The 24,043-nt window shown below is 45.1% G+C and overlaps 1 protein-coding gene across 2 annotated transcripts in view; it reads right to left on the bottom strand.

The window, feature by feature from the left end:
* CDYL (chromodomain Y like) overlaps positions 1 to 24,043 on the bottom strand; it is a 245,141-nt gene that overhangs the window by 155,963 nt on the left and 65,135 nt on the right. The window contains exon 1 of one of the 2 annotated variants that reach the window (XM_025383476.1): positions 16,219 to 16,585. The exons of the other annotated variant lie outside the window; for it this stretch is intronic. Within the exon in view, the coding sequence (XP_025239261.1) occupies positions 16,219 to 16,242 (24 nt within the window). The 5' untranslated portion in view covers positions 16,243 to 16,585. Of the gene's footprint in view, positions 1 to 16,218; positions 16,586 to 24,043 lie in introns of those variants that run through there. 2 annotated transcript variants of the gene reach the window in all.

The raw sequence follows: 24,043 nt of genomic DNA, 5'->3' as shown, positions 1-24,043 counted from the left end.
GGGAGGCCAAGGTGGGTAGATCACTTGAAGACAGGAGTTCGAGACCAGCCTGGCCAACACGGTGAAACCCTGTCTCTATTAAAAATACAAAAATTAGTCGGGTGTGGTAGCATGTGCCTGTAGTCCCAGCTACTTTACTCGGGAAGCTGAGTCAGGAGAATCGCTTGAACAGGGAGATGAAGGTTACAGTGAGCCAAGATCGCGCCACTGCACTCCAGCCTGGGCAAGAGAGAGATTCCGTCTCAAAAAAAAAAACACACACACACACACACACAAATTGAAAGAAAAATTTGACTACATTAAAATGCCAGATTTCATTTGGCAAGTGAAATATAACTATATTATTGATTTTAAAAGTTTTAAAAGGACAAAGCCATATATCAGAAGATATTTCCAATATATATAGTAGCGAAGATTAGAATCTATTACATACCAAGATCTCCAACAAATCAACAAGGAAAAGGCAAAATAAAAGTGATCCAATGATGTACAATGTTTTCATATAAAATTCTACAATTCCTGGCCAGGTGCGGTGGCTCATGCCTGTAATCCCAGCACTTTGGGAGGCCGAGGCGGGCAGATCACAAGGTCAGGAGATTGAGACCTTCCTGGTTAACACGGTGAAACCCCATCTCTACTAAAAATACAAAAAATTAGCCGGGTGTGGGGACGGGCGCCTGTAGTCCCAGCTACTCCAGAGGCTGAGGCAGGAGAATGGCATGAACCCGGGAGGCGGAGCTTGCAGTGAGCTGAGATCGCGCCACTGCACTCCAGCCTGGGTGACAGAGAGAGACTCCACCTCAAAAAAAAAAAGAAAAAAAAGAAAAAAAAAATTATACAGTTCCTTCCTATTACCTTATATTTGTCTTCTGCTAAATATCATGTATACCCTTCTGTGTTTATGAAATAACTGTTACCTGTATGCATCCACTCTTCTATCTATATTTATGCAGAGCTTTCTAGAATGATGGTCTTCTGTGGTTCGTAGCTGTTAAGACCATGGATGCAGGGGATGGGATTTTTTTTTTCTTTCTTTCTTTGACGTTTCTTTGCTCAGTAAACATGCACAGGGCCCTGACATTATGTATATCCCACACTAAAGTAATGAGACCACGTAAATGCTAGAAATTCAGAGAGCCTGCCTGCCAAGTGGATGTCAGCTAGGTCAAGCCAAGATGTCAGAGGCCAAACTCTCAGTTCAAAGCAGCTGTTGACAACAGAATATCCTCAGAACTTTCTTCTCTTTTAGGACTGCCCTCTGACACAGTGTTTTGAATATGCTCTATGGTGCCAAATCTTCATGCCCTAATTGAGAAACAGATTTTGACGTGAACTAAAGTATTTCCATACTAGACGTCTAGAGAGCGAGGTTGATGATACATTGTAAATCAAAAGTGATTTCTCACACACAAAATGAAAGATCTTCGTTAAAAAAATTCATCACTAGGGCCCCGCCTTGTTCCCTCCACCTCACTGATTCTCAAATGTCCTGATTTCCGCATCTCTCTGAGCCTATGGAATCGGTTATACAATGAACAGCGCTATTGATGACAAAGATCATATGATGCTTTCTCGATTCTCAGGAATGTTAATGCTGGCCACGGTATATGAGTCTTCACGTTGGTTTTGGAAAGCTTCCTCCCTTAATGTATTCTCCAAAGACGTTACGCTTTGTTCTGTTTCTCTAAGAAACACTAATAACAGATGTTAAATCATCACTTTGTACCCATCTTTGGGGACTAAATACTCAAATTCTCTTCCAAAGTGAGCACTTGCTGATGTGTGTTGGACCAAATTTTCAGTTAGCCTACTTGGACAAATCCAATCTCTGATATTTTCTGTTTTTATCAGTGTTTTGTGCTTCATTACAGACATGTGCTTAACTTGAAATCGTTAATGACAGTCAAAAATTGCTATCCATGATGATGCATTAAATCCATTCTTCCTGCAAATTTGCTTAACCTCGTACAAAGCTTATTAATTTTCTATCCTATCATTAGTCACTCATTTTTGGGTTCATACAAAAGATTTCCAAGGTGCTGTACACAGGAAACCTACTGGCTGCCTTTGAAATTACAGGTAATTAGCTGAGCCTTCCTATTCTACTTCTATAAGCTACATTAGAAAATGTCATTGCTTTAGTCACGCCTGCTCTATGTTCTGCTTAATGATCCCACGTATGATGACCAGGGGAAAAGGCAGATGAGGAACTCAAATGTCCGCCTACATTCCAAAAGAGCTTCAGAAATTATCCTAACTCAAGTCCTCATACCAAGAAAAATGAGGATTTTGCTGTTGTTGTTGTTGTTAAGGTCATTAGTATGTGTCTTGGAGAAAAATAACATCTAACGCTCTCAAGTAAACCCAAAACCATAGCAGTAACACCTCCTGAACTCTGACAAGCTTTTCTATAGCACGCAAAAGGTCACTTACACATCATATTAAGTCCCACTGTTAACTGCCCACTAAAAGTTTGTTAAGTAAAAAGCTGTCTTCATATTTAAAAGGTTTCACTAGTATTATATTATTTATAAACTCAAGGCTTTCAAATACCACCACCCTTAACAAACACAGGATGCTTACTGAAAGAGTAAATAGCTTCTTGCTAATACAGCATATACCCAAAAGAGATAACTGAGGAGAACAGCAAATCCTCGTATACGCTTGTTGCTTTTTCTTATCATTATCAACATCCACACGCCACCAGTCTAGCAAAACCCTGACGGGATGATGTCCTCAATGATGTACGGCAGGAGAGAAAACCCATTCTCCAGCAAGGATGAACCCACCCACAGGGAAGGGGAGCACACAGGCGTAAAGGGCAGTTTCGTGTCATCTGAAAGGCGATTTGTTTTAGAAAAACAGGAGGATTTTACTGTTCACCTCATGTCTTTCATTAAGAACAGGAAACTGCACTTCTCTGAATGGTTCAACTCCACATTACTCCATGGAGTGCTGAGGGGGCCCTACCCAGGGGCGGGTGAGAGGAGTAACACCCAGAGTAGGTGGGAAAGAGCCAGACAGGGCCAAAGACATGAGAGCGAGGGAAACAGAGCAAAGCGATTTGGAAAGAACGCTGAATCCAGAGTTCAGGTACTGATTCTACAACCATTTTTAGTGGCAAGTGCTTCTGATGACATGGCCCCTCGAAAGCTCACAGCTCCTCAATGACTGTACTGGGTAGTAGGCATTTAAGTTTGAATCACTGGAGTTCCTGCCCACTGGGATTGGGGTAGATGCCTAGGACAGGGAGGCTGCCAGGGCCAGGGAACTAGAAATAAAGCTGGTCCAGCAAGACAGATGTGGTGAGGAGGGCCTACTGTGCCCAGAGATGCCACTAGAAGACAGACATGCAACTGAAAACCAGGAGCAGTCGGGCACGGCATATCACGTCTGTAATCTCAGCGCTTCAGGAGGCTGAAGAGCAGACTTCTTGAGCCCAGGAGTTTGAGACCAGCCTGGCCAACATGGCGAAACCCCATATCTACTAAAAATACAAAAATTAGCCAGGCATGGTGGCGCACACCCATGGTCCCAGGTACTCAGGAGGCTGAAGTGGGCAGATCACCTGAGACCAGGAGACGGAGGCTGCAGTGAGTGGAGATCATGACCCTGCACTCCAGCCTGGGCAACAGAGCAAGACCCTGTCTCAAAAACAAACAAAAAACACGAAAACCAGGAACTTCTGCATGTAGCAGTATGGCTCGGCTATCCCTGGCACACAATGTAAAGCCAGGAGGAGCAGCACCTGGCCCACCATATAGCTACAAGACAGGGAGGGCTCTAGCTCACACAGCTTCACCTTGAGGGACAGGGCCAAAGGAGGCTGGCCCACCTGGCACAATGGAGGAAGCAGCAACATCCTTCATCCCAGGACAGCAGAGCAAAGCCAGCGGGGGTCCCAACAGGTGGGGTGGGAAGGGGGCTGGCTGTTTCGCAGGCAGACCACAAATTCCAGAGAAACACAGGTCACTCTAGATACGAATTCCCCACTTCTGCTGCTGAATGGTGGTGGGGAAGCACAGAAAGGATGGGAATTTCCATCCTACTTACAGTTCCCATGCCAGTGACCCAGGAGAGTGAGGGTTCAGGAATATGGTGGGGGAAGGGTGGTGTTACAATATTTTGGGAGTTCCTGATCCACCTTCAGGACCTAGGGCACACTGACTTCCTTATTTGCCCCAAGGGTTCCTTTTCAAACTCTAAGGGAAGCACTTTTCTTCAGAGAGAGACCTGCTCCACTACTGAAAAGCCTTTTTTTTTTCTTGACAGAGTCTGTCTGTCACCGAGGCTGGAGTGCAGTGAGGCGATCTCAGCACACTGCTAACTCCGCCTCCCAGGTTCAAGCGATGCTCCTGCCTCAGCCTCCCGAGTAGTTGCGACTACAGGCACTACCACGCTTGGTTAACTTTTTGTTATTTTTAGTAGAAAGGGGATTTTACCATGTTGGCCAGGCTGGTCTTGAACTCCTGGCCTCAACTGATCCTCCTGCCTTGGCCTCCCACAGTTCTAGGATTACAGGCGTCAGCCACTACACCCAGCCTGAAAGACTTCTTCAACAGTTCGCCAAACCCCAAGTCACGTCCGTTGCCCACTACAGAGCTGAGCTACTGGAGACCCAAACTAAGGACCCTGAGCTTTCCTTTCAGTGGAATGATGACTATAAGACTCGAATTTCGGCCAGGCGCGGTGGCTCAGGGTGGTAATCCCAGCACTTTGTGAGGCCAAGGTGGGCAGATCAGTTGAGGTCAGGAGTTCGAGACCAGCTCCCTGGCCAACGTGGTGAAACCTCATCTCTACTAAAAATACAAAAATTAGCTAGGCGTGGTGGCACACGCCTGTAGTCCCAGCTACTCAGGAGGCTGAGGCAGGAGAATTACTTGAACCGGGAGGCAGAGGTTGCAGTGAGCCGAGATCGTGACATTGCACTCCAGCCTGGGCGACAGAGCGAGACTCTGTCTCAAAACAAAAAAACAAAAAAAAACTTGAATTTCAGAGCAGCTTGTCCCCAGCCCCACCTTCATGTCTTTGGTCTCTCCCAGTTACCTTTCTGTCAAAGGTGAGGGGGCACTGTTGCCATGAAGCTGCCCAGCTCAGGACCACGATTTCTTTTCTGTTGACTTTCATCAGGTTCCCGGGCAAGCTGAATGTGTCTGGTCTCAGCACTGAACTTCTTCTGCCAAGGCACACGCATGCGCTTCCACAGGACCTCATTTCCAGGATCTTTTCAACATCCTCTCTACAGTCACTGCAGCCTCTTCATTTTTAAGCAGCCCCAATCTAGAGCTACTTAGGAAGGACTGAGGAGTGCACATTTAGATACGTATCTAGCAACTGAATCAAGACTTTTTCAAAAAGCTCATTTATGAGCAAAAACCAGTGGTGCTGCAGGACGGCGTGCCAAATGATTCTGGGGGAACTTTTCCTCATCTCGGCGCACTCTGAAGAAAGGGCACAACAAATCAGTCTAGCGAGCACCTCCCCTCAAACACACACCTACTTCTTTGCATCCCTAAAGGTGCTAATAAAATAATCACTCGCCTCAGGCTTTAAGTTCCAAAGCTCATCTGCATATGAAAGAGAAGTTAGAGGACTAAGAACCCCAGAAGCTTGTCCTGCTGGGAGAGTTGGCTACACCCTAGCTCACGGGCCTGAGGTGTAAGACGGTTGAAAACTTCCCTCTGGACCGTGCAGACGAAAAGCCAGGTAACACAAACACAAGTGGGCAGCCATTCTTCTGCTTCCAAGGCCAGAGCTCTGCAGAGCCACAGCAAGTGCAGAAGCCAGGGTCAAGAATCAGGACAGGAGGAACGAAGCCTCAACTCGAGGGACCTGGCAGATGGCTGAAAATCAGGTTAGAGGGACACAGCTGGACATGCAGGCAATAAAACTCAGGAAAGGGGGAGGAGAAAAAGGGTGGAAACTCCCTGGAAGACACGGAGTTTTCCAAGGGTACTCTGGTCTAGCCCACAGACAGGGAGCAGTTACGAAGCAGATTGCTCCTCATTCCAACAGGGACCCTACAAATGCTCCCACAGCCAGCTCAAGGCAACAGCACCATCACTTTTTTTAAAGTACAGAGAATAAACAGGGAGACTCGAGACAAAAACTACGAGTACACCTTCCCTTGAATCCCTAGCAATAAGACGACTGCAGACAGAAAACAAGTAGTTTTTAATCTTTATTGGTGGAAAACAAATAGTAAAACAAGTTTTAAAAATCTTTTTTGAACTACTTAATTCAAATCTTATTTACATTTCACCAAATGAGCTAATGCCTCCTTCACCCAGCATCACTATGGAAGATAGCACAGTCCGTCTCTGCTTCTGGAGCCGGAGGACACACACACAGCAAGAGACCAAGGGCACACAAGGCCACTGATCCACAGCTCAGCTTCCTGAAACATCATCCTGAATCAAGGATCCATGCACAAGAGTTCCTTGGTAAATATGTCTAAAATATTTCATATTGAATCCCAAAAATGGTATGGACTACATGGTTAACATCACAAAACAAGTAAGGTAACTTGAGATTTCAAACAACAGGTCAGGCTTGCAAAAGCCATTTCTTCCCCATTCCCAACTCCGGCTCCTTAGGAGAATACCTGCTGACTCCCCTGCGGTTAGGAGGACTTGGGTGGAAACGACCCTAAAATTTGCATTTAAGTTTACCATAAAAGTAGACTTCCTTTTTTTCACTTACACTTACATAGCAACACTTTTTAAAAACCCTTCTTGAGGGAGGCTGAGGCAGGCAGATCACAAGGTCAGGAGATCGAGACCATCCTGGCTAACATGGTGAAACCTCGTCTCTACTAAAAAAAATACAAAAACTTAGCCGGGCATGGTTGCAGGCGCCTGTAGTCCCAGCTACATGGGAGGCTGAGGCAAGAGAATGGCATGAACCTGGGAGGCGGAGCTTGCAGTGAGCGTAGATCGCGCCACTGCACCTCCAGCCTGGGCAACAGAGCAAGACTCCGTCTCAAAAACAAAAAAAAAAAAACCCTTCTTGATAGCTCTTCGTGACATACACCTTTTCTTTCATAAGCGTGCCCTTCACTTGCTCTAAGAGGTGCAGGACTGGCCCCACAGAGACTGTTACCCCAAGACTTGGAGTGTCATCACCAGCTACCCTCTTCAGCGAACTTCATGAGCAAACTTATTAACATCAACTCACCGGCCTCTCTTTTCCTTTACCAAATAACCTGTTTCTAACATGCTAAAGACGCCAGTTAAGTCCGAGTACATCATGCCTAAAGCAAATGTCAACAGTTTCCAAGAGAGGCCCAGAGCTGTCGTCCAGTGTGCACGGGGTGGTGGATCTTTTTGCAAACGAAGATGACTGTGTTTGTCCTGGTTCTCAGATACGTTAAAGAGCTGGGATGTCCACATTAGTTACATGCTATTAATAAAATAAGAGAAGCTTCTGTGTGCGACTATGTGACGCCCCGAATTCCTCAACAGTAAACTACTAATGAAAAATGGGTACAGATGAAAAATGGATACATTTTAACCAAAGAACACTCATGATGTGCAGTCAACATTGTTGGGTTTTATCAACGAACACTAGGAAACTACCAACATAGAAAACGTCACATAGCAGAGGGCCTAATACAAATGAGACAAAAGGTAAATAAAACAAAAGACATTCTCGAAATATATCGAAGCTGACTTCTCCGCAAAAAAGAAAGTATACTATACAGTCACACGTTGCTTAACTACGGTGATACGTTCTGAGAAATGCGTTGTTAGGCAATTTCACTGTTGTGCGAACCTCACCGAGTGAACTTACACAAACCTCAATGTTGTAGCCTACTACACACCTAGGCTGTATGGTAGAGCCTATTGCTCCCAGGTTACAAACCTGTACAGATGTTACTGCACTGAATACTGCAGGCAATGGTAACACAACAGTAAGGACTTGTGTATTAGTCCATTCTCACACTGTTAATAAAGACAAACCAAGACCGGGTAACTTATAAAGGAAATAAGTTTAATTAACTCAGTTCCACATGGCTTTGGGGGGTGGCTCACAATCATGGAGACAGGTGAATGAGGAGCAAGGTCACATCTTACATTGTGGCAGGCAAGAGAGTTTGTGCAGGGGAACTTCTCTTTATCAAACCACGAGATCTCATGAGACTTACTATCAGGAGAACAGCACGGGAAAGACCCACTCCAAGATTCAGCTACCTCCCACAGGGTCCCTCCCATGATACGTGGGAATTATGGGAGCTACAGTTCAAAATGAGATTTGAGGACACAGCCAAACCATATCAACTTGTATATCTAAACATAGAAAAGGTACAGTAAAAATGTGGTATTATAATCTTATGGGACCACCATCGTAAGACCAAAGTATCATTATGTGGTACAAGATTATACATCAAGGCAGACAGAACAAAGATGTTGAACATTTTGCTTCAGAATCAACTGTGTTATAACTATTATAATCCATTTCCATAAACAGTCGCCTTGAAATCTACTGTTTTGCATTTTCAGTATCATTAGGTAAATCTCAAGTGTTGGTTCAAACCCTCAATCCCTGCTCATGCCACAAATTCCAAATCAAGCAGATTTCTTCAGATTCTGGCAATAAAAGCAAACATTACTCCAAAGGGCCCTCTCATTACAAATTAACTAGATCTTTAATAAAATATAACTCTCATTAAGAGTGATACTACATAGCACTTGTAGGAAACAAGCAAAACACTCCAACTGCCTCAGTAACTGCCCCCAACCCAAAATGATGACTAAATCATAAAAATGGAAAAACACCAAAGACTTAAAAAATGAATTGCAGATTAGGTAAAAACTCACCAGAATATTTCAAAGCAAAAAAACGTAATTACTGAAAATTAAAACTCAATGGTTGAATAAAATGGCAGATTAAACACAGCTCATTAGTAAACTATAGTTTAGATCCAAGGAAATACCTAAAATGCAGCACATAAAAAGAAAATAAAACACAAACACGCAGATGGAAATGAAAGGGTAAAAGACAAGGAAGAGAGAATGAAATGATCCAATAGATGTCTACTTGGAATTTCAGACGAGTACAGAGAAGCAGTATTTGAAGACAAATTGGCCAAATTCATTTTCGAACTGATGAGGCACAAATTCAAAAAGCAGCACAACATATACCCACCTAAAAAAAAAAAATCACACAAAATACACTGTTGTATTAAGCAAGAGGAAACCAAAGTCAAAGAGATGATCTCAAGAACAACCAGAGACAGAAGACAGATCTCCTAGAAAGTGTCTACACCTATGCTGACAACAGTCTCAGCCAGGTACAGAGGCTCTCCCCTGTAATCCAAGCGCTCTGGGAGGCTGAGGCAGGTGAATCACTTGATGTCAGGAGTTCGAGACCAGCCTGGCCAACATGGTGAAACCCCATCTCTACTAAAAACACAAAAATCAGCCAGGCATGGCGGTGCACGCCTATAATCTCAGCTACTTGAAAGGCTGAGGCAGGAGAATCACTTGAACCAGGGACGCAGAGGCTGCAGTAAGCCCAGATCATGCCACTGCACTCCAGCCTGGGCGACAACAGTGAAATGCCATCTCAAAAAAAAAAAAGTCTCAAGAATAGCGCAAAGGCAAGGCAGAAGACAATGGAGCACCATCTTCAGAATGAGAGGAAAGAAATGAACCAATTAACCAGTTTTATCTGAAATACTATTCTCTTTCAAAAATGATGGCAAAATAAAGACATGTCCAGATAATTTAAAAAAAAAAAAAAAAAAAAAACCTAGAAACTTTTCCATCCATAGACCTTCACTAAAGAAATCTCTAAAGGATACACTTAAGAAAAAAAAGAAAATCCCAGAAGGAAGTTCTGAGATATAAAATGGATGATCTGATTGAAGAAACTGGTGAAGAAACTACTAAAGTCATAGGTGAATCTAAAGAAAGGCTGTACAAAATAATAATATTCTATTTGATGAGGGTTTTTTCATGGGCAATAAGAAAGCAGTAGCATGTGAGTTCAGGAATGCACCAGGGTTCAAGGATTGTAAAATCTTCACATTGTCAGAAGTGCCATTAAATATTGACTATCTTTAGACTTCATGTATGCATAGTTGCAAAATTAGTCACTTAAAGACTAGAAACAGTATACGACTTCTAAACCCAATCAGTGAGGTTTTAATATGGTTTTACTGCAGGTTGTGGCAGAGGACAGTTCGACAAAAATAATGTCAAAGTGGTCCATGGAGGGCAGCCACAGTTAAGTCTTAGTTCAAAGGTCTCAATGCTGTTTTTAATACTTGCTTTGGGTCCTATATCCATCTGAGAATCAGATGAAAGCTCTTGATTCTCTCCCCCCTGAAATATGCTCATATGTACTTGTACAAATTTTCATAAAATTCTAGTTGAGGTTATAACTGGATTTAAAGTCATATCTAGACTTGTAATAGGCCCTCCCCAGACTTCCTGGAGAACATGAACCCCAAAACCATGTCCAGCTTAAAAGGCTGAAGAGAATTAAGTTTGTGTGGGAAACAGTTAAATTCTCCATTCTAGAGTTGAAACCATGTAAGGAGATGAGGAACAAAATGTAAAAGTAACAGCAAGAGGCATGATGCTTAGGGGAGGAGGAACCTGGAGGTAAGCAAGGAGTCAGGAATGGAGACTCATTCCTGTAATTCACTCTTCCATTAAAGTAACTCAACAATTATGCAACGATTGCAATATTTTGAGCTGTGGAAAATAATGACCAGAAAATGAATCTGAGCTTTAAAGCACTCCATTCTAGTGGACAAACACGCCAGGCAATCAAGACAGAAAACAGAAATTACAACACCTTTAGCTAACTACTTGATGTTTGTAATATTCCCTTCCTGGAATTACTCAGCTAACAACTAGCGGTGGGTCAAGGAGCCTCTGCAGAAAGCAACAGTATGGTCCACTTAGAGCTCCTCTTCTGCCAGGCAGATCCCCAATCCACCCCCACCCACCTCCACGCATAGCCTAAGGGTCTGAAACACAGAAGGGCGTATCCAGAGGCTCCTAAATCCACCGGCACTCCAAAAAGAAGCTTCTCGGAACATAAGATTCCGGTCTCCATCCAAACACTGAACATTATAATCTCGTGGTTTGGGTTCAAGAATCTGAATTGAAAAAAGACCCCAGGCTGGTCCTGTTCCACCTAGGAGTGCTCACAATATAAAAACTATCACTCCTTATTTACCAAAGAATTCATTTCAGACCTGGCTTTGTGAATCACAGTTATCCAAAACTGTGAACCAGAACAATGCGAAGAAAGTGTTGCCTACATACCATGAAAATATTCTCCGTGGTTAAAATCATTACAGAGCACGAGGGAAACGTCTATGATTCTTAGATATCACAGCAAGAATGAAAACACACTATTCTGGTACACAGGAATTGAAAGTAGCTCAAAGGAAGAGCACATGGGAGGTCTCCACACTGTTGCTGGGGCAAATGAATAAATAATATTCTCAGCAACTCACAGGAAAAAGAGCATTTAAGATAGGCTATTTATTTTCAAAACACACACGCACGTTTGACCTCACTGCCTCACTATCAACTCCGGAAGTCAAATGAACTCTTTTGCTTTCCTAATTTTGGTGATCCCAATCTTTTCAGACAGCGACACCACATACAACATATGCTGACTTAGCTTGGCCAACATCCATGAAAGGTGTCCTGGTCTCTGCGACTTCCATTTGAACTACAGATTGAGACTTTATTCATAACTGCTTTCAGTCAACATCAGTAAAAGCCTTGTGGTGCATAGGAGAGAGCAGGAATCTTATCCCAAAGTAGGAAGAAAGATTCCAAGGACCTACCTTCCCCTGCAAATCCTGATCATCCCTTCAAACTAACCAACTTTAAAACAATTTTCTACACACCAGATACGAGTTCGTTCTTAAAAGCTTACTTCCATTTTTGAAAATGAAAATATAAATATTCTCTCAGAAGGTCAAGACTAATCATTGAGAACTTATTGAAATTTAAATTAACTATTACAGGAGTTCTCAAGGGAATAATCCACACCTACTGAGGAAAAAAGGAATTATTAACACATACAAATAAAGAGAATGCTTATTCCATTTTACTACAGCACACGTTCCTTATTCAGTCCCACATGAACAAAGTCTTATGGTGATTACCTGACTGCCAGATAAATTAAGGTCCTCTTGACCTCACAGCTTTCTCTGGTGATATAATCAATTTATAGAATATGTTCAAATCCTAAATCTTTAAGATGGGAAAACAGGTTTGGTTTCATGGTTGGAGAGCTGGGTGCTTTTTTTCCTCTTTAAAAATGGAAAATGTTTTTTAGTACTGCTTTTACATACTAATGCCATTTAAGCCTCAATTATTTAGTTATCATCCTCCCTATTTTACTGATGAGAAAGTTTAGGATAGATAGTTAAGACAAGTACAAGACAAGTTACTTAACAAGCTTCTAAGAACAAGGGAAGGCCAGGTGCAGTGATTCATGCCTGTAATCCCAGCACTTTGGGAGGCCAAGGTGGGCAGATAACTTGAGGCCAGGAGTTTGAGACCAGCCTGGCCCACATAGTTAAACCTTGTCTCTACTAAAAATACAAAACATTAGCTGGGGAGCGGGGGAGGGTGCACGTCTGTAATCACAGCTACTCGGGAGGCTGAGGCATGAGAATAGCTTGAACCCGGGAGGCAAAGTTGTAGTGAGTGGATATCAAACCACTGCACATCAGCCTGGGAGATAGAGCAAGACTCTGTCTCCAGAAAAAAAGAAAGAAAGAAAGAAAGAAAGAGACAGAGGAAGGGAGGGAGGGAGGAAAGCAGGGAAGAATACCACCCAGATCTTCTAGCTCTAAGTCTAGAGCTGGGATGAAAGTTAGAAATACTGTCTAACGTCCACATATCCCCAACCCTTGAGTAAACGCAGGTTCCTAAACAGACTATGACAGTTGATCACCTACAGCAGTGTTTAACAAACAACGTACAGGGCAAAGCCAGCCCACTGCCTATTTTTGTGGAACCTACAAGTTAGGAATCATTTTTACATTTTTAAGTGATTGGGAAAAAAAAAACAAATGTGTATTTCATGACACATAAAAATGATATAAAATATACTAAATGAATTTTACTATCCATAAGCAGTTTGAGACACCGCGCACATTCATACAGGAGTCTACGACTGCTTTTGCACTACATGAAGTGAGCTGAGTGGTTGCAACAAAGACCACAACATAACCCACAAGTCTAAAATATGTATCATCTGGCCCTTTACATTAGAAGAGTGATGTAAAGGATGTTTGTCTTTTTGTGAAAACTATGAAGTTCTAACCCATGCCGCATCAAAAATTTGTTTTTCTTCAATCTGAGCTGCTGGAAAAGTAGGGAGTAAATCTATTCTATCTTTCAACTAACAGTAACTCTTCAAATTTTGCAAGACTCATGCTCTACCCATCTTTTCCAGGATCTGTTCCTTTATTTTTTGTCCACAAAGTCTAGTTTCAATACCCATTTAAACATTTACTAAAGACCTATTACTACATACCAGGTTCCATGCTAAGTATTGGAGACATTTCTTTTAGGCGAGAAAACCAAGGCTCAGCAGTTGGGTAACTTACCCAAGTTCCCAAAGTTACTGCAGACCTGCCCTCCTACCAGAGCATGTGAGTTCAAAGAAGCAAGACCTCGCATTTCCTCCTGTCAATACATCCTTCTAGATTCGTGGAGCTTGAGGCCAAATATAAAACTTCTATTTCAGTTTAGGCAGAAATGGACAAACCAAGGCAACTAACATCCCTTGACTTGGCCACAAAAAGTATCTTAGTGTCTTTCCCAGCCTTCTCAGACGATCGTGTTCATTTACAATTGCGTATCACTTCTGCCCTACAAATAATACCGCCTTTATGAAAACAATACAACTATACCTTTAGAAACAAAACCACGTTTCAGGGAGGCATTTTAAGCCAGTTACAATACAATCATCATCACTTACTGGGTGCTTGCCATGGGAATTTTAGGGTGGGCTTTACTTATGTTCTCATTTAAACTTCATAGCTCTGTAAGGGAAACACTGATCCCAATTTCACAGATGAGGAAACTGAGCTTTCAAGACTAATTTACCCAAGCTGACAGAGTTGGAAGTCACTAACTGGGTTGTCTGACTCCAAATCTAGGCTCTCAACTGCTATGCAAAACTTTCAATGTCAACTTTCAAAGGTAACACAGTCACAGTGTTCAACGGTAACACAGTCACAGTGGTGCCTACAAGTAAAGGAAAAGTTATAAATTTTGCCTTGAGAGATACTGACCACTACATATTTACTACACATACTTAAATTTATCACCTGTACTATACTTCTATAATATCTTTTTCCAAAACTAAAATAAACCCCAGAATCGGAAGTTCAATTGTGCAGGTGTATCATTTCTTTGCAATATACTTACTTCCTCCCCAATAGACACTCCTTGAAAGCATGAACCATTCTCATACCTCAGTATTTCCCTGTGAAACCTCCACATGGCAAGCATTCAATAAACGTTAAATGAACACAGACTTAGTACAAAATGTTACTCATTAATGACTTCTGTTAAGAATAAAAACCTGAATGTACAGAATAAGCACAGAAGGAACTAACCTTAGTTCATAATGTCCTGGTGTGAAATGTGCTGTCTTCAGAATGACTCTTATACACATAGGATACAACTTACGTATAAGGTACTACTCTCATCCACTGATGGAACTGATTATGTAATTATACTCATAAAAGCAAATGCCAAGCGTGAACGCTCATGACTAAACAACCAAAGAATGATCTAATGTAGAAACTAAAATCCCCCATACCCTCATGCTATGTACTTCCCCCCTGTACAGACTTCACCTGGAAGACCTCAACCTCAAACATCCCAGCCTCTATTTCTGTGTCTTCCAGACAGACACCACTTTCCTTCCTAGAAGGAAAGCTCCTTGAGAACAGGGAGATTTTTCTGCTTTTACATCCTCAAATGACCTCAAACAGTATCCTGAATACAGTGGGGCACAGCTAATGTGTAAAATGGCTGAAAAGAATGGAACATTTCCAGTACCAGCTAAGGTATACTGACCACATACAATGTAAGGAGAAGCAACAACCTTACCCTTAATTCTACAGAAGGCAGCTTCCTCCTGAGAACTTTTGCAAACACTTGCTCTTAAAAAGCACCAAAAAAGTTGCCAGAAGACTAATATCGCAGACAACAAAGCTCTACTCTATGCCAACAGCAATAATACGCCCATAAGAGAAGACAACCGAAAGGATCCCTGGGGCCACAGGGCTCTACTTGTTATAGATGTTTCCTTTAGTCCCTCAACACCTGGGTCCCTAAACGCATCATAAAGGTGACTCTAGAGAGTCCTCCCAAGTTTTAAGTCTCTCAGGAACTTATTTATAAATACATGTGAAACCAGACAATCATTTACCCAGAAGAACAGAAAGCCTTCCAAACTTCTGTACTCCCAGGAAGTCTACTTTGAAATACGTCAAAAGAAGTTACATGGAGACATACAAAACATGTCTTAACGATCCAAATTGGTAACTCTCAAACTGGAAGCTGGTTTAAATCCATCGACCATAACTTACAGTTCTGGCTATGCCCTTCTCATTTGCAACGCTGCGGCGCAAATGAATGACGGTGTATCAGCGTTAAATTTAAATTTCCTGGCTCTGGCCACAACGCTAACCTAATTAAAGCATGTGGTCAACGTTTAGCATTTTCGGTGCGAGATTTTGCATCGCTTTGGCGAACAGCAAAGTCGAAAGCGTTTGCACTGGTCTTCTCCCCGCCACCCCCCGACCGGGGGCAAAACCCTCTCGCAAATGCTTTATTAAATGGTCAAGAACCCCCCCCCCCACCCCACCCCCGCACCGCCCACGGTCCCCTCCGAGCGGCAACGGGGGCTCCACTTCCATGACCCACGCCAAAAGCACTTTGAGCTCAGTCTGAGCAAGTGACTTGTGTCAGCACCACTTCCCCACGGCCGGGACCCCCCCCCCCACGCCCGGCAACTTCAGGACCCCCCGGCCGGGGCCCCTCGGAGCGAAGGCTCGGGCTCCCTTCACACACATTTCCCGTCCAGCAAACTGCGGCCGCGGCGGGGGAGGGGACGCGGCGGGCGCGGGCGGCGAGCGGGGCCGTCGGGCGGCACCGCCGGGCCGGGAGGGGCGGCGGGCGGGGGGCGGCCCGAGGCCGGGGGGAGGGGAGGTACCTCGTACAGCTCCTCGGAAGCCATGGTGGGCGGCGGAGTTGCGGGCGGGAGGGGCAGGGTCGGGGCGGGCGCCGGCGCCGGGCGGCCGACACTTTGTTTCAGTTGGGTCCTGCGTGGCCTGCGCTTCCTGCTCCCGCGGCCGGCCGGGCGCTGGGCACGGACGAGCCTCTCGCACTCCGCGGCCAGTGCGGGCCGGCGGCGCGGCGGGGTTGTGCGCAGGAGCAGCTGCGCAACGCGCCCTGGGCGCCCCGCGCTCACTCCCCGGCGGGCCGGCTCGGGCTCGGGCTCATCGCGCCCCGCCGCGGGGCCGGGCGGGCTGGGGCGGGCGCGGCGGCGTGCGGGCGGCGCGGCCGGATCGCGGCTCCCCTCTCCGGTGTAGTGCAGAAAGCTTCCTACTTGCGACCAAAAAACCTGCCCCGGCTACTGAGCATGCCCAGTGCGGCCGCCCGGCCCGGCGGAGCCGCGCTCCCGCGCTCCGGGTTTTCGGGCCGCCCGCGCGGGAGGGGCGGGGCGGCGGCGGGGCGGGGCAGCCGAGGGGAGCAGTGGGCTCCACTCGGGGCCGAGGCGGGCGGCCGGCGGGGCCGGGAGCGAGCCGGCAGGAAGGGGAGGAGCGGGGCCGCGGGGGCGGGGCCGCGAACGCGGGGGCGGGGTGGTGGGCGGGGCTCCGACTTCCCCAGTCCCGCTCGCGGGGTCGGCTTGGCCCGCGGCACCGCCCCCCGGCCCTACTCGACGTGGGCGCTCGCGGCCTGGCCCGGGGCAGGCGGGGCCCGGACCTCGAAGTTCGAGGCGCAGGGTGGTCGTGCACACCGGGACGGGCAGCGACGGACCCGAGATGAGGCAGGGAACCGTGCGAGCGAGCCGGACCGCGTCTGGAGCCCACCGCCCCGACGGCGGTCTACCGCGCGCCTCCCTCCAGGAGGAGCCCAAAGAGGCGGCCTCCGTGCGCCCGCCCGTCCGGGGCCGGGCCAGCCAGCAGAGGGCCAGCGGCGTGGCCAGGTGGAGCACCCACCCTACCCCGTGCCCGCCCCGCCGGCCGCCGCCAAGACCCGGAGCCCGGGCCGCGCGCCCCGCGGGGTGGCCCGGCGCGCTCCGGCTGGCACGCTGGCTCGGCGGCAGGCCGGGGGTGGGAGCCGGGCGCGGCGGAGGGCGGCGCGAGGGCGCGGCTGCCTCCGCTCTGCCCGCAGCTCCCCCCACGCCAGGCCTCCGGGTTCCTCTTGGAGCGTCCGCCTCCTCCGAAGCTCAGCGGGGAGGGGACGGAGTCTGGATTCCCGGGAGGTCCGGGTTCTAATCGAACGAGGCTGTCAATGGTAGTTCCTTTCGCGGAACGGTGTGGACTACACGACAGGCCCTCGCTCAGAACAGCGAGGGCTGGCTCGCGCTCCACTTCCCAGGGAAGATCTACTGCCAGGGCACACCTGCCGGGCCCTGGACGTGCCCCATCGGTGGCGAAAGAAGGGGCTTCCTGGCCCAACTCCCCCAGACAGCCGGCAACTCCGAACCCTCTGGCCGTGTATGCGGAACTTCCCCACGGGGCACTGCGGAGGCATTAGTTCACCTTCTCCCCCAGGCCCTGCATGGGGAAGCCCTCGCCAGTTCCTCCATGTCTCCCCGGGCATCCTTCGGGCCGCCTCACTCCTCCGTGCTCCATCTCGCTCCAGTTCCTAACCTACCTTGGAGCCACCAGGCTCTTCCCACCAGTTTTCTTCCTAAAGCCCTATTTGTTTGTGCCCCCCAACAGCGTTTCAACAACCACGGGGCGTTTTACAGACCCCGCGGTTTCCTGCCCTCCCCACGCCCAGGAACAAGCACCACGCCGACCCTTAAGTGACTGCGAGTCGAATCGCCGTTCCCCTTAAGCAGTGCTTCTACCTGCGGTCCCCACCTTTTGAAACAAACTCCCAGCTCAGGCATCACCTTAAAAGGATAGCCTTGCTGGCTTCCAGGGCCAAATAGGTAACTCCCTCTTCAAGCGCTGCCTAAGCGCTCACGCGTGCTCACTGCAGCACTCATCTCTGTATTTTAATGTTTGTCTACTCTTCACCCCACCCCATCTCCAAACGATGACTTTCAATCAGACTTCATCTTCAAATTTGACGCTGGCCCCTAGCACCATTCTCTGTATAGGAAATAAGGTGTTATTTAATGAATGGAATTTCAGTGTCCACAAGAAAGCCCAATACTCACACATGCAATTCCCATTATGAAATGCTTGCACAAGAATCGCAAATTAAAGTCACCACTTCATCTACTGGTCAAGGCTCCTCAAGTTCTGCCTCTGTCCCTGATGGCCCAGCCAATTCCCTCTCCCTGCTCCAAACAGCGCCTCTTTCCTCTCACTTAGCATTTCCATTATTTGCTGCATTTCATTGTTGCCTTCTCTCTAGGTATACCGATTCAACAAAAGTTGCAAGTTCCTTGAAGGCAAGGAGTAGGAGAAATCCCGAAGCATTGAACGCACACTTCGGCAAGCGCTCAAGTACTGGCAGGTGACAGTTAAAAATCCCTCAAGCAAAATAAACTATAAAGAAGAAAGAGCTCCTCAATAGGAAATAAACAGATACATCTAACATATAAGCCTATTATGCAATGATGGACCAATACAAATACAAGCACTTCTCCCCATGACCATTACCCTAATTTTGCCCCCTTCAGAACATCCACAAGCTCAGGCATTCAGGAGGAGCTCCACCATGTGCTTAATGGTATTGTGGTCTCCAAGGAGTCTCCAAAACTGCCATTGTTGCCCAGGAAAGGAAAAGAAAGGAACGTAGACATCCACAACAAACATATTCAGATACTGAGCTAGTAAGGTGATTTTCCCCATTGTGGAAACAAAAAGGGGAAGAATTATAGCCTCGAAAAGGTAACTCAAAAATGTCAATTTACATAGACCTTTGTCAATTTACGTAGCTTTTCAATCTTGACAATCTGGAATGTTACGCTGCTATCCTTAGTCTACAACATTAAGAGTAACCACCGGTAGCCTCTATAACAAAGCAGGAGTGAGCCATACTCCTAAGTTCCAACTACCTCTCCACTCTGACCGTTGGCTTCCACTGGCGAAGATGGGTATCCACCTAGCGACTGAGAAGTTGAGCAAGTTCTCAGTTGTCCACTTTGTTCCTTTCATCTGCCCTCCATTTAAAACTCAGATTTATGGAATGCTATTTTGCATATATATACACACACACACACATATATATTTTAACCTCATTCGTTCCATTTGTCTTACTTTTAAGCAAACTTTGCTTTCCTCCGTCACTTTTTTACATAAACATTTTATCAGCACTCATAGTAGAAGTAAACATGCCCAAGATTATTTAATGACTTGGAATTTCCACCTTTTATGAAACAGTAAAGTTCTGTAGTTTCCATGACCACGTGTGTGGGTGCTATTAAAGTATTTTCTCAGTGGCTTGAGAATAAAAGTGAAATCACATCCCCTAAGCACATCGAGAAGATTGCACCAAAAATACATACAGCACAATAGTATGTACTAGTAAGACATATGACTCTTAAAAGATTCGAGAAGTGGTCAAAAAGAGAGACGATGTGCACACATGATTAAAATACATGTCTACCAGCAATAAAAGATTCTTACCTGACCTGCTCCCGTTGTTGTAGGCCAACATAATTAAATTCGCTCTTCCTCAAATCCAAACAATTGATCATTGATGGCAAGTACTACCCACGGTAAGACTCTTCAGATCAAGAATCACAGCCTTTTCCCATCTCAGGAGAACAATGACTAAAACTTTAAGTTTGAGATCCTCCTCTTTTCCCAATTACCAGCCAAACCAGGCACGTCTTCCTTTCTCCCAACAATCTGCATTTCATCTACATTTGAATCCCAAGGCATCCAAGAGGAGATGGGGGATGGGACAGAATAAAACAAAAGAAGCCAAAATCTGGCTACTACTACTCTCAGAGCCAAATGCATTTTGTGGTTGGGTAGCTGTGAAAAGCTGCTGACAATGATTCCCTTCAACAGTTTTGTACCCCCAAAGCATATTCTATCCTGGTTACCTCCTCCATAACCCAAAATTTAGTTGTGATTTTTATGAAAATGCGACCTAAGTTTGTTTGTTTTAAACCCACAGTGGCTAAAGGGAAATTAAGTGATATTCTTGTCATACAGTGCCTACTCCAGAAAACAATGGAACTTCCATCTCAATCACCCACTCAAAAGAAAGAACATTTTAAACCTGAGACGCAAAAGAGAGAAGCATACAAAACCAGTTATAAGAGTAATTCAGATGCTAGAGGCTTTGTCTGAACTGGGAGCCAACCAGTTCTTCCTTCCCTGAAAGCTTAGAGTGGGTACCAGTACCCTTTTCTGTTCAACCAATAACAGCTGATTTCCTTTTTTCAGTCACTGTTTCCTTTCCTGCCCAAAGAGTCAGTTTCCCCATTTGGAGGGGCAGCCTCTCTCTGCCTCCCTCCATGTTGGTCCCAGGTAGGTACCATTTCTCTCTTTCATATGGAAGCCAGTAGCCAGCTGCCACGCTGCTGCTCCTTGGCCAGATACCACTATTTGTTTCATCTCTTTGCCCTCGTGATGTCAATCTGAGACCTCTTAACATTTGATTTCCCCAATTTCATCTTAGGCTATGATACCATCACTGGCCGGAGTTCATCAATCTACAATTAAGGATCATTTGCTTTTTCAACTAGATTTAGTGTTTAAGTATGGTTCCTCTTTCTATTTAGCTAACGGTGTTCTACCGAGAGAATCTTTGTAATATGTACTTGTTGAACTTTTTTTGATTAAAGTAATGACCAAGAGCAAGGAAGTTTTTCATTGATAATTTTATACATTGCCCCATTTTTGGAAAGCAAAAAGACCAAAAATCATAAAGAGGAAATAGGCACAGGTATTCCCGTAATTTTGGTTGACTTTATGCCAAGGCAGTAACTAACTCATTTTGGATGCCTGGAAAAAAATAGCAAGTACTGTATAACTTTCCCTTGAATTACTGTGATGATTAATTGCATTTGTCTCTCAAGTCAGACCATCCTAGTATCCTCTTTACCTTTCCATTTCTAGACAGAGAGAGAAAGAGAGAGAGAGAACAACTAGGCAAGAGATGAGTGTGGACATTTTGACAGGTAAGGAAAATAGAAACACAAGACCCACCAAAAGTGGGGGAACCCAGAATTATCCCAGGAGCAGGTGGATGTTAAATCTAAAGCAAAGTGTAAATGAGTTTGAAGACGGGGGCCAGACCAGCACTTGGAGGCGCTCAGTGGGGCTTGACTTTTTTTCAATCACTAGTATTGTCTAGTGTAGAAGTTCTCAAAGTTGCTACTAGTCTCCAGACTAGTAGCAACAGCATCAACTTGGGACTTGTTCAAAGTGCAAATTCTCAGCTGGAGGTGGTGGCTCACACCTGTAATCCCAGCACTTTAGGAGGCCAAGGCAGGTGGATCTCCTGAGCTCAGGAGTTCAAGACCAGCCTGGCCAACATGGCAAAACCCCATCTCTACTAAAACTACAAAAATTAGCCAGGTGTGGTGGCATGTGCCTATAATCCCAGCCACTCGGGAGGCTGAGGCAAGAGGATTGCTTGAACCCGGGAGGCAGAGGTTGCAAGGAGCCGAGATCGCACCACTGCACTCCAGCCTGGGTGACAGAACAAGATTCCGTCTAAAAAAGAAAAAGAAAAAGAAAAAAGTGCAAATTATCTTACCCTCTCACCTACTGGAACTAAAAACAGTATTAGAGAGCATCCATCACTTTACTAGGAATGACCATTGCATAGTAAAATTTTGTTTCCATCATATATATACACAAATATTTAGGCATGTATATATATGCTTATATATGCACACACATATATATTATTGTGTACTAAGTCATAATGTAAAATGTATTTCTTACATTTTGAGCTAGGGCAAAAAGTTTGAAAGCCAATGTTTTGAAACCAGGTAACAAACCCTTGCAAAGGTGGATTGTTAATTACATATGAATGGTATTGTTGTAGTGCACAGCAATTTTCTTAAATTATTGAATGATTCCTTTTTTGTAGTACATATTACTTCTCCATAACTACTACAGAAGTGTTCAGATCAGGTTCCTTTCTGAATTACACATGTCCCAGAGTGATATATTTTGAACGAATCAGAATAGTATGCATTTTAGGCCTTATCTTTCCACAGAATGTGGAAGATTTTCCAAAGAATATCCCTAACAGACTAAACAAAATGAATGTGAAGTTTAATTTGGTCAACAGCAACATTAAAAAAATAAATAAACACAAACAAGAAGCACTTACCCTGTTCCAGAAACTGTTCTAAGCACTTTACAAATATTAAGCTATTTAATTCAGCACGCACCTAATAAAAATCATAGCTAACATTTACAAAGAACCATAATAAGTAAGCACATTCGTCCACAAAGTGCCTTCAGGAGTAGGCATTATTATTGACCCCGTTCCTAGTAAGTGGGGAAGCTAAACTTCATTTTCAGGTCCAGGTAACTCTAGGGTCTAAGTTTTGAATCATTAAGTTATAGTCACTCAATAAATACTTATTGACCATTTATTGTATGCCAGGCAGTTTGCTAATCAATGTATATGCAATCATCCCTGCTCCCAGGTAGCTGGCAATCTATTAGGATAGATACACATTAAGTTGTCAGGAAAAAAAAAAAAAATGCCGGCAGGGCGCGGTGGCTCACTCCTGTAATCCCAGCACTTTGGGAGGCAGAGGCGGGCGGATCACGAGGTCAAGAGATCTAGACCATCCTGGCTAACAGGGTGAAACCCCGTCTCTACTAAAAATACAAAAAATTAGCCGGGCGTGGTGGCAGATGCCTGTAGTCCCAGCTACTCGGGAGGCTGAGGCAGGAGAACGGCGTGAACCCGGGAGGCGGAGCCTGCAGTGAGCCGAGATCGGGCCACTGCACTACAGCCTGGGCGACAGAGCGAGACTCCGTCTCAAAACAAACAAACAAACAAACAAAAAACAACAAATCTTCAGATTATGACCATCAGTGACAGACTGGATTAAGAAAATGTGGCACATATACACCATGGAATACTATGCAGCCATAAAAAAGGATGAGTTTGTGTCCTTTGTAGGGACATGGATGCAGCTGGAAACCATCATTCTTAGCAAACTATCACAAGAACAGAAAACCAAACACTGCATGTTCTCACTCATAGGTGGGAACTGAACAATGAGATCACTTGGACTCGGGAAGGGGAACATCACACACCGGGGCCTATCATGGGGAGTGGGGAGGGGGAAGGGATTGCATTGGGAGTTATACCTGATGTAAATGACGAGTTGAGGGGTGCTGACGAGTTGATGGGTGCAGCACAGCAACATGGCACAAGTATACATATGTAACAAACCTGCACGTTATGCACATGTACCCTAGAACTTAAAGTATAATAATAATAATAAATAAATAAATTTTAAAAAAAAATCTTAACTATCAATCAAAGAAAATGGCAGGAAGCTGTTGAGCCCAGGCCACCCAGAGATGAGTCTGGTTTGCTGCTTCCCCAGAGACAGTGCCCAGCACCCCGTAGGCACACTGGCCATGCTTGGGTACCAGCAAAGCAGAATCAATCATTAAGAAATTATGTTCAAATAATTTGATATTTTAAAATGAAGTAGCCATCATGGGAGATATCAACATTTTGACTTTTATGTAATTGATTTACAGTTGAGCATTTTAAAAAATGAAATACTAGATATGCAAAAAGGCATAAAGAAAAATACAATAAGGCCTAGGTACCCACTCCCCAGCAAAATATGATTTCCATATTCAGACCAATACTTGGCAGACTTTTGAATAATTTATGAGAAGTAGGAG

This window comes from Theropithecus gelada, chromosome 4 (assembly GCF_003255815.1).
Source record: "Theropithecus gelada isolate Dixy chromosome 4, Tgel_1.0, whole genome shotgun sequence".
NCBI lineage: Eukaryota > Metazoa > Chordata > Mammalia > Primates > Cercopithecidae > Theropithecus > Theropithecus gelada.
The sequence above is the reverse complement of the archived record's forward strand: the minus strand, read 5'-3'. Positions and strand labels throughout refer to the sequence as shown.